The 15,477-nt window shown below is 38.3% G+C and overlaps 2 protein-coding genes across 6 annotated transcripts in view; both read right to left on the reverse strand.

Moving 5' to 3' along the window:
* LOC122928299 (protocadherin gamma-A4-like) overlaps positions 1-15,477 on the reverse strand; it is a 299,736-nt gene that overhangs the window by 202,325 nt on the left and 81,934 nt on the right. Inside the window, exon 1 of one of the 5 annotated variants that reach the window (XM_044281010.1) lies at positions 9,654-12,138. The exons of the other annotated variants lie outside the window; for them this stretch is intronic. Coding sequence (XP_044136945.1) covers positions 9,654-12,083 — 2,430 coding nt within the window. The 5' untranslated portion in view covers positions 12,084-12,138. Of the gene's footprint in view, positions 1-9,653; positions 12,139-15,477 lie in introns of those variants that run through there. 5 annotated transcript variants of the gene reach the window in all.
* Positions 387-6,440, reverse strand: LOC122928860 (protocadherin gamma-B5-like). Its single transcript, XM_044282136.1, is given in 6 exon segments — positions 387-492; positions 2,165-2,355; positions 2,471-3,409; positions 4,952-5,679; positions 5,682-6,185; positions 6,188-6,440. Coding segments are annotated over 6 exon segments (2,721 nt in total).

Raw genomic sequence — 15,477 nt, forward strand, 5'->3', positions numbered from 1 at the left:
ATGGGGGGGCGTGCGTGGTGGTCAGAAGAAAAGCCCAACGCGTATCGCCAGACTTGCTGGCTTCCTCAGGCACTGTTATATGATTATGGATGTGGGGGTCTGTCTATGAGTTTGTGGTGAGTCAGATGGGCATGTGCCGATTTATGGTTCACATGGCCTTGATCTGTTGTATACAACGATTTTAACCTATTTTGTGTTGTGTCTGTTTCCATGAATAAATTTGTAATATTTTAGATGTGCAGCTCCTGTCCCGGTATTCTTTTTCTTTTTTTTTGTTATATTGTGCATTACATACCGTGAGCCGGCACTCTTCCTTTTTTTATTTTTGGATGTGCCCCCATTTTTTAAATTGCAAAAAACAAATCATACTTTCCTGATACATATGCTTACGATGGGCTGGCCGCCGCCATCTTGCTCGCAGATCTTGAGCGAAGACACGGGATTTCGGCTGCCAGCCCATCGAGAGCAATTGGATCAGGTAAGTATGATTTTCTTTAAAAAAAAATTACACTCTATGTTATTTATATCAGATACTCCGATCATGTATGAACTCGGCATACATAGGAGCGGCGCATTCACCCGTACCTGTAATTGCACCAACTACAAAGAAATGCGCTTCATGACGAAGTATTTTGTCACAAAGCAAATTGTTTTGTCAAATTCGGCAAAGTAGCCAAATCGAGCGCTTGAATAATTCGCTCATCACTATTAGTGATGCTTTTATGCAGAGGACATACCAAGTACTTTGGGTTATATGACCTCTAGCTCCTCCATAATTCTTTGGTTAATACAACTGTAAGGGATCGCTCTCTCTCAGGGGGTCACAATCACAGACTTCTCCTCTGACAACGGAGTTCAAGTCCAAAAGATGCTTTATTTTTGCACTTCAGCACCATCACACACATAAATATCGAAAATAAACACCTGCCCATTTAGGCACTACCTAATACACGTGTTGTTTCTACCTCACCTATAGAGCGGCATTCACACATGGGATTAGATCTGGCTTACTCAGCCATATATACGGTCCAGCAGCTTCCAGGCTGTGACCACACCAGCACCCTTAGGGGGAGATGGTCCAGAAGTCCTCCCGACTCTGACCGTGTGACCCTCTTTCTGTAGGACGTCGCTGGGCCCCCCAAAATTCAGGTTTTACAAAGCCTCATTACCCCTCAGCCCTCCTGGCTGAGACCACACAGAGCACCTCAGGCTCCTCTCTCTCTCAGGCTTTCTCAGCCTTTCTTCCTCAAAGTCATATACAGAGGGTTGTTTTATCCCTCCTTGATTACAGCAGCAGGCCTCACCTACGATTACCTCCAACTAAAGACAATACATGTAGCGGAAGGGTGTGGACTGGCAGATCCCAATACCAAACCCATCCCGCAGTCCACAGGAAATCCAGTCCAGAACAACATCTAGTCAAAACTGTCTCGGCAAACTACACGTTGCTGAAACCACTGCAGCTTTCTGGATTTCAGTTATCTCACCCAGCTGAGGTATCTGGGTGGGATATACACTCCTCCCATCACTTATACTGTACACATCACCACACAACTTTAAAATGAGTCTGATAAATTAGTCTTTACAAGTAATAAGAAGCAAATATCCACTCATTACATATCCATAATCATACATACATATTAGCTTATTCAGGTATTATTACGCAGCAATTTCTTTAAATCTGCAGGATCCTGGCGCACAACAGAGGAAATAATTATGAGGGCCCAACTTCCATCTATATGGAACACATATACATCCACTTTAATTGCATGATAGACTATTTTTGCTATGATTGCAAATTGAAAATATCATCAGTAAGATCCAATAAATGTATTATAAATCATTGCAAAATAAATGGCAAGTGGCAATCAATTTCTCCTCAATGTCAGCTCCTAATAGCATTGGGGGTCATTTATCAAAGACTGGAATTTTCCATCAGTCTTTGATATTCCCTGCTTCTCCAGAGAATGCACTAAATTTATAATATTATAAATAAGGTACAGCCTCCAGCAGTCTGTGCATCTTGGATGGAGTAAATTTCAATTGTTTGTACGCCACAAAACTGGTATAAATGAAGTGAATGTGCTAGGGAAATGACCTTGCCTATTTCACACCCTACATCACTCATACCGCTCTTTAGGCAGCATAGAAACACATCATTCACCTACATTTAGGTGCAGCAGTGTTCAAAAAGTTGCTTAACAATTGACCCTCATTGTCTAGCCTCATTTGGCTAGAATATTGGAGCTCAATATTGTGCCCGACCCTAAGTCCACCAGATAATCCTTGGGTATTCTGATCAACTAGTATTACCATGCTTATGGATGTTAATTGTAAAGAAAATTGGGAAATACCCTGTTATTGTAGTAACAATAATAAAAGGATCATAACATATCTAATTTATCATAGATTTTTTTTCTTTTTGATATTTTCTTTAAAAAATAGTAGTTTAGTAACATATAAAATGTACCTGTGGTATGAGATTTTCTGCAGGTGAAGAGTTCTTCAAAGTTTCATTTTCCATCAAAGAATTATTAGCATCTATAAGACTATCCACTGAAACATTGTGCTGGGGTTTAAGGAAAGCAAATTCTTGCTCACTTGGATCCAATGTTACACAAACATCATAGGAATATGGTAGAGGTAATGTTCCATTGATAAGCTGTGAAATAAATCTGGGATCAACTGATGGGTATAGATTTGCACTCAGGGATCCAAACAAAGAAGATTTGGACTCTTTATACTTGGAGACAACTGCAATAAGAATATTCAACATGAAGAGAAAGGAAATCAAGGTCAAGGCTATGACTAAGTAGATTTTTAAGTTGGACTGAGATTCATCCTTGTTTGACTGACTGCTCAGCTCAGGAAGGACCTGATGGAAATGACCTGCAATCATCATGTTTATATTGACTGAAGCTGAGCGTGATGGAATCCCATTGTCTTTTACTAGAACCACAATTCCATGTTTCATGATATCTCTTTCTTGAAATATATATGATCTTCTGAGCTCCCCTGTTTGCTGGTCAATGGTGAAGAGTGATGTTTCTGAAGATTGTAAAAAATACAACCAGGCATTGTGTCCAGAGTCAGTGTCCACTGCCACGACTTTAGATACTAAAGATCCTTTTTCAGAGGTCCAAGGAACCATTTCAAATGTTGAGCTATCATCTTCAGGGGATGGGTACAGAATAGCGGGTGCATTATCATTCTGGTCTACTATATATATTGTTAGTGTTGTAGTGCTGTTCAAAGATGGAGAACCATTATCTCTGGCAATGATGTGGATATTAAATTCTCTATATGTCTCATAATCAAATGACTGTTGAGCATATACAGGTCCTTCTAAAAGAATTTGCATATTGTGATAAAGTTCATTATTTTCTGTAATGTATTGATAAACATTAGACTTTCATATATTTTAGATTCATTACACACCAACTGAAGTAGTTCAAGCCTTTTATTGTTTTAATATTGATGATTTTGGCATACAGCTCATGAAAACCCAAATTTCCTATCTAAAAAAATTAGCATATTTCATCCGACCAATAAAAGAAAAGTGTTTTTAATACAAAAAAAGTCAACCTTCAAATAATTATGTTCAGTTATGCACTCAATACTTGGTCGGGAATCCTTTTGCAGAAATCACTGCTTCAATGCGGTGTGGCATGGAGGCAATCAGCCTGTGGCACTGCTGAGGTGTTATGGAGGCCCAGGATGCTTCGATAGCAGCCTTAAGCTCATCCAGAGTGTTGGGTCTTGCGTCTCTCAACTTTCTCTTCCCAATATCCCACAGATTCTCTATGGGGTTCAGGTCAGGAGAGTTGGCAGGCCAATTGAGTACAGTAATACCATGGTCAGTAAACCATTTACCAGTGGTTTTGGCACTGTGAGCAGGTGCCAGGTCGTGCTGAAAAATGAAATCTTCATCTCCATAAAGCTTTTCATCAGATGAAAGCATGAAGTGCTCCAAAATCTCCTGATAGCTAGCTGCATTGACCCTGCCCTTGATAAAACACAGTGGACCAACACCAGCAGCTGACATGGGACCCCAGACCATCACTGACTGTGGGTACTTGACACTGGACTTCAGGCATTTTGGCATTTCCCTCTCCCCAGTCTTCCTCCAGACTCTGGCACCTTGATTTCCGAATGACATGCAACAGTCCAGTGCTGCTTCTCTGTAGCCCAGGTCAGGCGCTTCTGCCGCTGTTTATGGTTCAAAAGTGGCTTGACCTGGGGAATGCGGCACCTGTAGCCCATTTCCTGCACACGCCTGTACACGGTGGCTCTGGATGTTTCTACTCCAGACTCAGTCCACTGCTTCCGCAGGTCCTCCAAGGTCTGGAATCGGTCCTTCTCCACAATCTTCCTCAGGGTCCGGTCACCTCTTCTCGTTGTGCAGCGTTTTCTGCCACACTTTTTCCTTCCCACAGACTTCCCACTGAGGTGCCTTGATACAGCACTCTGGGAATAGCCTATTCGTTCAGAAATTTCTTTCTGTGTCTTACCCTCTTGCTTGAGGGTGTCAATGATGGCCTTCTGGACAGCAGTCAGGTCGGCAGTCTTACCCATGATTGCGGTTTTGAGTAATGAACCAGGCTGGGAGTTTTTAAAAGCCTCAGGAATCTTTTGCAGGTGTTTAGAGTTAATTAGTTGATTCAGATGATTAGGTTAATAGCTAGTTTAGAGAACCTTTTCATGATATGCAATTTTTTTTAGATAGGAATTTGGGGTTTTCGTGAGCTGTATGCCAAAATCATCAATATTAAAACAATAAAAGGCTTGAACTACTTCAGTTGGTGTGTAATGAATCTAAAATATATGAAAGTCTAATGTTTATCAGTACATTACAGAAAATAATGAACTTTATCACAATATGCTAATTTTTTTAGAAGGACCTGTATGACACCAGTTACTGGATGTATGGAGACGGGTTCTTCATTATTACTATTAGTATAGTATATGTTATCTTGGCATTGTTTTCACTGTCTATATCTCTTGCTTGAATACTAAATATAGAAGCTCCTGGCAAATTATTTTCTGGAAGAAAAGCAGTGCAATCTGGTTTCTCAAACACTGGTGTGTTGTCATTAACATCTGAAATGTCAAGTTGAATGACTTTTCTTGAAGTTGTTTTAGGAGATCCTTTGTCTGAGGCTTGTATTATAATTTTGTAGGAGGATATTTTTTCTCTATCCAGATTACTTTTTGTAACAATTTTATAAAAGTTACTGGCCGATGATGTTAGTTCAAATGGAATATCACCTTGTATTACACATTGAACCTCCCCATTTTCACCTGAGTCACGGTCGTGAACATTAATCAGGGCCACTACAGTTTCAGGTGGTGAATCCTCAGGAATAAGATCTAATGATGAACTTAAGGATATCTCAGGAGCATTGTCATTAATATCTAGGATTTCTATTAAAACTTTAGCATGGGCAGCTAGGCCTCCACCATCTTCTGCTTGCACAAAGATTTCATAATATTTATTTTCTTCGTAATCTAAATATTCTTTTGTTGTAATCTCTCCTTTTCTTGGATTGATTGAGAAAGTCTGAAGATAATGCTTTCCAGTTGTGCTTAATGAATATGTGATCTGTGCATTGGCACCTTCATCTTTATCACTTGCACTGACCTGCAGCATTGTTGAATTCACTGGCATATTTTCCCTAACACTTTATATACATCCTGTGTAAATACTGGAGAATTATCATTGATATCATTGATAATGATATTAATTAAGGCCGTGCCTGTCTGTACAGGATTTCCACCATCAGAAGCTGTTAGAATGAGTTTATGCTTGTCTCGTGTCTCTTGATCTAGAGGTTTCTCTAGTATGAGCTCTGGAAATACACTGCCATCAGAGCTGACCTTCTCTCCAAGAGCAAAATACTGATTAGCACTGATTTTGTAGCTTATCAGAGAATGAATCCCTATATCCAAATCTTCAGCTTTTTGCAATACAAATTTTGTTCCTGGTGATGTAGATTCACTCATTTCTAATGTCAATACTTCACTGGCAAATTTAGGAGAATTGTCATTTATACCCTGGATATCGATCTTTATACTGAAAACATTTACTGGATTTTCCACTACAGTATCAAATGTAAGGACACAATCAACTACAGTTCTACACAATATCTCCCTGTCTATTCTATCAGCAATTAATAGGTTTCCATATCTAGATTTATACTGAAATATTTTTCAGAGACCCCAGACACAATATGTAATTTCCTTCTTGAAAGAACCTTAACACTTAATTCCAAATCATTTGCTAAATTTCCAACAATTGAGCCTTTTCTTAATTCTTCAAGAATTGAATATTGAATCTGACCATAGACTGAATGGCACAGCCAGGAAAATAGGAAGTGGAATATTACTTGCCATCTGAGTCCTTGCAATGATTGTCCTTTCTGCAGTTGTAATTCAGCCATCTTCTTTTGATCAGAAATACAATGTGTGAAATTCTTTTTTGTATGTGTAATCCAGGAGATTAACTATAATATAATAATCCCTCTTCTTTACTTCTATGCTCAGCACATCCTAATCTGCTAATTTTATATTGTGTACAATTCAGGATTCTACTCTTTTGTAACTAACAGAAACAATAGAAACTAAGTGGACAAAGCATAACCTATGTGTGAACCATTGTTGTAACCTAAAGACCCCTTCACATATGTCTAGTGATCCAGGTACAGTTTCCCTCTGGTGTGAAGTAGAAAACACTGGAGGGGAATTGAAGCCAGAACTGATCGCATAGATTTCTATGGCATCGTTCTCATATATCTGGTACATCAGTTGTAATGCCAGATGCCAAATAATGACTGACAAAAATAATGCATGCTCAGTTTTGCTGTCTGGTGCTATCAGTGGATAGACTCTAGAAGTACTATTCACATATATTGGTGGTGTCTCCTGGCCTAAAATAGCTGGCCAGACACAACTGATAGATATGAAGCCAGCCTAAGACTGTAAAAAAATTATTTCCTTAGGCCTAAAAGCCAATGATATATCTGTACTCTAAAATATAAATTTCAAGGGATGAGGCAATTAAAGTAAGGCATCCACTGGTTAAAGAAAAAAGGCATAGACATCTATTAAAATGCTGCACTATTAGATATTGTTAAGGAAATAAGACTGTAGACAGACACATTCTATACCTCTCAGTTTAAATGAGCAAAGTTCACTGAAGTTCACAAATAAATTTGTTTTGTGTCATGAATCGCATTCCAATGTACAACTTTAAACATCTAATAAACTTCGATTCGCTCAACACTACTTCTCAGTGCATGATTTTCATTTTATATTCTCAATAGACAAGATGCACATAATGGATGACTAGAGCCAGTGAACAACCAAATTTTACTGTGACCTCAATTCTCTCTTTCAAAGGAGGGGACATACTGTATATTTCATACTCCACTGAGCAATTCAGTTGGCAGCGTAGCAGCGGTTCATTGCCACAGGTACATTTGTGATACTGAAGCTCTCCTCTGGCAGCACTAAACTCTCCAGTTCTGGAGGTAGGACGAACCTCTGCTTTCTATCAACCCTACAGCTACTTAGCTGGAGCATGCACTGAAGGCAAAACCCCCACAAAGTCACAGAAACAAAACTTGCCCATGGCAGAAAAACACAGGGTTTATCCACCCAAAAAGATGATGCTGGTAAATTGCTGATCCAGACCCTCTCCAAAACAATTGAGGCCATAATTCATTACCATCACATGGTCACATATCCTAGCCAAAGAAACCATTTGGCATCATAATTTTTTTTTAAGGAGAAACATACATTGGATATAAAAAGTCTACACATCCCTGTTAAAATGTCAGGTTTCTGTGCTGTAAAAAATGAGACTAAGATAAATAATCTCAGAACTTTTTACACCCTTAATGTGACCTATAAACTGTACCACTCAATTGAAAAACAAACTGACATATTTTAGGTGGAGGAAAAAAAAAATATAATGTTGTTGCATAAGTGTGCACACCCTCTTATAACTGGGGATGTAGCTGTGTTCAGAATTAAGAAATCACATTCAAAATCATGTTAAATAGGAGTCAGCATACACCTGCCATCATTTAACGTGCCTCTGATTAAATAAAATAAAGTTCAGCTGCTCTAGTTGGTCTTTCCTGAAATTTTCTTAGTCGCATCCCACAGCAAAAGCCATGGTCCACAGAGAGCTTCCAAAGCATCGCATCAGAGGGATCTCATTGTTAAAAGGTATCAGTCAGGGGTACAAAAGAATTTCCAAGGCATTAGCTATACCATACAACAGTGACATTACCAAGAACTGGATGTCCTTCCAAAATTGATGAAAAGACAAGAACAAAACTGGTCTGGGAGGCTACCAAGAGGCCTACAGCAACATTAAAGGAGCTGTAGGAATATCTGGCAAGTACTGGCTGTTTGGTACATGTGACAACAATCTCCCGTATTCTTTATATATCTGGGATATGCGGTAGAGTGGCAAGACAAAAGCCTTTTCTTACGCAGAAAAACATCCAAGCCAGGCTACATTTTGCAAAAACACACCTGAAATCTCCCAAAAGCATGTGGGAAAAGGAGTTTGGTCTGATGAAACCAAGGTTAAACTTTTTGGCCATAATTCCAAAAGATATGTTTGGCGCAAAAACAACACTGCACCAAAAGAACACCATACCCACAGTGAAGCATGGTGGTGGCAGCATCATGCTTTGGGGCTGTTTTTCTTCATCTGGAACTGGGGCCTTAGTTAAGCTAGAGGGAATTAAGAACAGTTCCAAATACCAGTCAATATTGGCACAAAACCTTTAGGCTTCTGCTAGAAAGCTGAACATGAAGAAGAATTTCATCTTTCAGCATGACAACGACCCAAAGCATACATCCAAATCAACAAAGGAATGGCTTCACCAGAATAAGATTAAAGTTTTGGAATAGCCCAGCCAGAGCCCAGACCTGAATCCGATTGAAAATCTGTGGGGTGATCTGAAGAGGGCTGTGCATAGGAGATGCCCTCACAATCTGACAGAGTCTTGGAGTGTTTTTGCAAAGAAGAGTGGGTGAATCTTGCCAAATCAAAATGTGCCATGCTGATAGACTTATACCCAAAAAGAGCGCTGTAATAAAATCAAAGGGTGCTTCAACAAAGTATTAATTTAAGGGTGTGCACACTTATGCAACTATATTATTTTATTTTTATATTTATTCTTCCCTCTACCTAAAAGATTTCAGTTTGTTTTTTAATTGAGTTGTACAGTTTATAGGTCACATTTAAGGTGCAAAAAGTTCTGAAATGATTTTTACATCACAGAAACCTGACATTTTAACAGGGGTGTGTATACTTTTTATATCCACTGTATTAAAACAATACCAAACATTTATTCACCCTGACAATTGCAAACTTTAATTATTTTAGTAAGATCCAATACATTACTGTATTTGCAAATTATTACAAAATAGATGGCGAATGATTCGCATCATTGTGAGATCCTAATGCCATTATCCTCTGCTGGACATTTCAAGCCTCTATTGTGCCAGACTGTAAGCACACTAGATAGCTAATATGAACATATTTATGATTAAAAAATTGCACAGAATATAGACATAATATTCTTTAATATAGTTACTTTAAGAGTAGTATATTTAATAACATAAAAATTTACCTCTGATATGAGGCTCTCTGCAGGTGAAGGGTACTTTATTTCATTTCTAATCCCTGAGTCATCAGTATCTATTAAACTATCCACAGGAACATTGTGTTGAGGTTTGAGAAAAGCAAAATCCTGCTCACTTGGATCCAGAGTTACACAAACATCATATGAATATGGCAGAGGTAATGTTCCATTGAATTGAGAAATAAATCTGGGATCAACTGGTGGATATAGACTTGTACCCACGGATCCAAATGAAGTAGAAGATTTGGAATCCTTACATTTAGAGACAACTGCAATAATCAAAGTTAACAAGAAGAGAAATGAAATCAAAGCCAAGGCTAGTACCAGGTAGAATTGAAGCCGAGACTGAGATTCTTCGCTGTTAGACTGACTGCTCAGGTCAGGAAGGACCTGATGAAAATCATCAGCAATCACCATGTTTATAATGACGGAAGCTGAACAGGATGGAATCCCATTGTCTTTTACTAGAACCACAATTCCATGTTTCATTGTGTCTCTTTCTTGAAATACACGTGTTGTCCTGATCTCTCCTGTGTGCTGGTCAATGGTGAAGAGTGATGGTTCTGAAGACTGTAAAAAGTAAGACAACCAGGAATTGTGTCCAGAGTCAGCATCCACTGCCACCACTTTGGATACTAAAGAGCCTTGTTCAGAGGTCCAAGGAACCATCTCAAATGTTGAGCTATCAGACACTGGGGATGGGTACAGAATGATGGGTGAATTATCATTCTGGTCTACTATACATATTCTTAGTATTGTACTGCTGTTCAGAGATGGAGATCCATTGTCTTTAGCAATTATATTGATGTTAAATTCTTTATGTTTCTCATAATCAAATGACATTTGAGCATATATGACCCCAGTTACTGGATTCATAGATATATAGGAAGACATGGGATCTTCACTACTTCTAGACATGATAGAATATGCTATTTTAGAATTTTCTTCGATGTCCATGTCTCTTGCTTGAACACTAAATATTGAAGCTCCTGGAAAGTTATTTTCTGGTATAAAGGCAGTATAACTTAATTTCTCAAACAGTGGTGCATTGTCATTGACATCTGATATGTCAAGTCTAAAATCTTTTCTAGAAGTCATTTCAGGAGACCCTTTGTCAGAAGCTTGTATGGTGATGTTATAGGATGATACTCTTTCTCTGTCTAGACTACTTTTTGTAACAATTTTGTAAAAATTGCTTGCTGATGATATTAGTTCAAATGGTAAGTCACCTTTTATCATGCATTGCACCTCACCATTTTCTCCTGAGTCACGATCTTGAATTTTAATTAGTGCCACCACAGTTCCTGGGGCTGAATCCTCAGGAATTAAATCTGATGAAGAGGTTATGGCTATGTCAGGAGCATTGTCATTTTCATCTGATACTTCTATTAAAACTTTAGCATGAGCAGCTAGGCCTCCACTATCTTTGGCTTGGACAGAAATTTCAAAACATTGATTTTCTTCATAATCCAAATATTCTTTTACTTTAATTTCTCCATTTCTGGGATTAATAGCAAAAGTCTGAATAATATGCTTTTCATTTGTACTAAATGAGTAAGTGATCTGTGCATTGATGCCTTCATCTTCATCACTTGCACTGACCTCCAGAATTATTGAATCCACTGGTATATTTTCCCTAACACTTACTTTATATACATCATGTGTAAATACTGGAGAATTATCATTAAAGTCAGTGATAATGATAGTAATTAAGGCAGTGCCTGTCTGAATAGGATTTCCACCATCAGAAGCTGTTAGAATGAGTTCATGCTTGTTTTGTGTCTCACGGTCTAGAGGTTTTTCTAGTATGAGCTCTGGAAATACACTGCCATCAGAGCTGATCTTCTCTCCAAGAGCAAAATTCTGGTTTGCACTGAGTATATAACTTTTCAGCTTATTAACACCAACATCTATATCTTCTGCTTTTTGTAGTACAAATCTTGCTCCTGGGGAGGTAGATTCACTCATTTCCAAAGTCAATGTTTCATAGACAAATGTAGGTGGATTGTCATTTATATCCTGAATATTAATCTTAACACTGAAGAAATTCAGTGGATTTTCTACTAAAGCATCAAATGTAAGAACACAATCAGCTGCAGATTTACACAATGTCTCCCTGTCTATCCTATCAGCAATGTATAGGTTTCCATTATCCAGATTTATGCTGAAATATTTTTCAGACCAATCAGACACAATCTGTAATTTCCTTCTGGAGAGATCCTTAACATTTAATTGAAGGTCCTTTGCCAAATTTCCAACAATTGAGCCTTTTCTTAATTCTTCATTAATAGAATAATGAATCTGACCAGAGACTGAATGACAGAGCCAGGAAAATAGGAAGGTAAATATTACTTGCCATCTTAGTCCTTGCATTGATTGTTCTTCCTGCAGTATTAATCCAACCATTCTTCTTCTCATCAGATATATTATTATGGATTTGTTAGATATATAATCCAGCAGAATTAACAGCAGAAAATAGTCCCTCCTATACTGTGCACATCCTAGTTTGGAATGCTATGTCTTTCTTCTTGCAGTCGAACATTGTCTGTATCATGGAGGTGATTCTGGATTTCCTTATAGGTGAACAGCGGCGCTCTGAGGCACAAGTAAGGAACTACAGCATCAGAATTTTTTTCTATTACGTATTGCTTAAAATATAATTTTGCATTCAAAAATGATGCATAATAGAGTAAATCTTTACTACTTGAAACTGTAATTATTGCACACTTGATGGTTAAATGAAGTGATTTAATGTATAAAATATCTAATGTTAAAAAACTGTGAGTTCATAGTAAATAATAATCACAATAATTTTATTATAAATTAAGTGCCCATATTAAATATTGTAGTGAGCCTTCTCATTGTCAAATTTTTATTTCGATATAATTTGTATTATTGCCTGGTGTTGACTACCAGGACTTATCAAATAAAAAAAATGCATATACTGTAGTGAGATTGATATTTATGTTAAGTTAAAATGGTATATATGACAGGTTTCTATAGATATAAGTATATGAGCAAGGAATAAAAAGAAAAGATAGTGAGGGAATGGATAAAAAAGGGTGAGAGAGGAAATCCTACATGAAATGTGGAATTGAAAGTAGACCCTTAAAAGAGTTTTTGGAGATTTTAATACTGATGACCTATCCTCTACATAGGTCATTAATATCTGATCTGTGATTTTCCGACACCAGAGTCCCCAACCAATCAGCTGTTTCAGAAAGCACGGGGACTCTTGTGAGCACTATGGCCTTCTCGCAGCTTACCAAGCACAGCGCTGTACATTGTATGTCGGTTGTGCTTGGTATCGCGCTCAGCCCTATTCACTTGAATGGAGGTGAGCTGTGCCTAGGCCATCTGACCAATGAGCATGTTGTCACTGGCCTAAGAAAAGCTAAGAGAAGGCTGTGGCACTACTGCAAGTGCTGCTGTCTTCTTAAACAGCTAATCTGCGGGGGTCCCAGATGTCAGATCCCCACCGACCAGATTCTGATGACCTATCCTAAGTATAGGTCAACAGTATTAAAATCTTGGAAAAATCCTTTAAGTAAATATTTGTGAAAGTTGAGATTCGAGATAAGCAAAGCTTTGAAAAATTTGATTTGGCAACTTCGGCGAAGTCAGCCAAGGATTGAGGGATGGGGGCAATAAGCGTATTATTGCTGCTCTTGCCTGCAATATCCTGCAGGTTATTGCAGGGAAGAACAGCCGAACACATAATATTATCAGCTCTGACATACCCACTTCTCCAACTCCAGCGCTCTCCTGACCTATAGGTGGGAGCCTTTCTTCATGGCCTGATGCAGTCACTGTACTCTATTACACCGGGCCTCGCACACAGCAGTATTCATATATAAAGTGTAGGCAATCCATATGCGAAGTGTGGAAATCTTCTGCGGTAGGGCTATCCACCTAGTGCTCACTATGAAACTCCCGTACTAGCAGGCAGGCTGGCCGGTCACTCACTTCATCAGGGCATGCTCTGCCTGCTTCATTAATAAAGTGGGAGGAGCATGTGCATGACCAAGTGAGTGACCGGCCAGCCTGCCTGCTAGTACGGGAGTTTCATAGTGAGTACTAGGTGGATTGCTCTACTGCAGAGGATTTCTACACTTTACATATGGATTGCCTACACTTTACATATGAATACTGCTTTGTGCGGGGCCCAGTGTAATAGAGTACAGTGACAGCACTGTGCCCCGCCGCAATTTCAACACCAGTTGCCAGCCTCCACCCCTTGTATTAGGGGTCACTACACAGGGACAGTGTTATGCAGGGATCTTTGGATGACACATATACAGCATAAGATGCTATATATGTGTCATCCACAGATCCCCCATAGCAGTGTCATCCACAGATCCCCCATAACAGTGTCATCCACAGATTCTCCCCATAACAGTGTCATCCACAGATGCCCCCATAACAGTGCCATCTACAGATCCCCATAACAGTGCCATCAATAGATCCCCCATAACAGTGCCATCCACAGATCCCCCATAATAGTGTCACCCACAGACCACCATTAGTTCAAAACACACCAAAAGCACACCTTTTAATTCCATTTTTTTTTCTTATTTTCCTCCTCAAAAACCTAGGTGCGTCTTATGGGCAGGTGTGTCTTATAGGGCGAAAAATACGGGTAACTGTTATTTAGTTAGAATTTAGAGCTATTCTAAAATTATATGTCTAATATGTTTAATGTAAAAAAAAATATATAATATAACAATAAAAATACATTGAAGTTAAATCCATACATATCTATTTAAATACCCCAAACCCTATATCTGGAAAATATGTATATTTTCCATATTTACAGTATATGCAAGTTACTCTACATTTTAATTCAAGTTGGATGAGTTCCAGTTAGTATTCAATTCATGACTTATGTGACAAAGCTAAAATTTTAATCAATTCTGTCAAAGTATAGGGTGAGAAATTTACTAAGTATACAAAGTATGCAAAAATGAATTACAGAAAGTTTTGCTAGTTCTACATAGGAACAAAGGGGCATATTTATTAAGACCGGCGTTTTAGATGCCGATCTTAATAAAGCGCCATAACTGGCGGTGGATTGCTGAAGTTATGAAGAGGTGTAGCTTCCGAGATGTCTTACATTTAGACCTTTTTTCTATGCCTGCAGGCCCATCCCCTTCCCCACCCATAGGAAGCCCACTTTTTTTTAGACCTGCCCTATTTTTTTAGACCTGGCGTATTTCAGCTTGATAAATGACCCCAAAAAACTGTATAAACTGAGGATTGGTCAGAAGTTGATGAGGTAAACGCAACATGGTTATTATCAATTTAAAGGGGTTCTGAAATACAAGCTGATACATGCTATATTATGTAACGTGCGCTTTATTTCACCAATAATTTGTAAATAATATGATATATAAAATGGCATTGACGGTACAACAATAGCCTTATGGTGACAATCTAAATTTGAAAATTTTTATACAGAAATAAATATATACTGAACTCGTGGTATATATCTAACAATGATAAGGTTAGCTGACTTATGTGGGCCTCGCTCACATTTCCGTTTTTCACTGACGTGTGCTATCCACATTTTCTGCGGACAGCACACTTATCAATTGATTTAAATGTGTCTGATTACATTTCAGTATATTTTTATTGACTGTGAGTCATAAAAAAAAATCACGGGTACATGCACTACTTTGATCCATGATGGAAACCAAGCACGCCCATTAAGGATACATGAACGTGCCATTCTGTATCATGTATATGCATGTAAATGCATACAGTAACTGCATAGTATGTACACCAGAAGTCATGAATAGTTTAAAATCTATTT

The sequence above is a fragment of the Bufo gargarizans genome, chromosome 2, assembly GCF_014858855.1.
Source record: "Bufo gargarizans isolate SCDJY-AF-19 chromosome 2, ASM1485885v1, whole genome shotgun sequence".
NCBI lineage: Eukaryota > Metazoa > Chordata > Amphibia > Anura > Bufonidae > Bufo > Bufo gargarizans.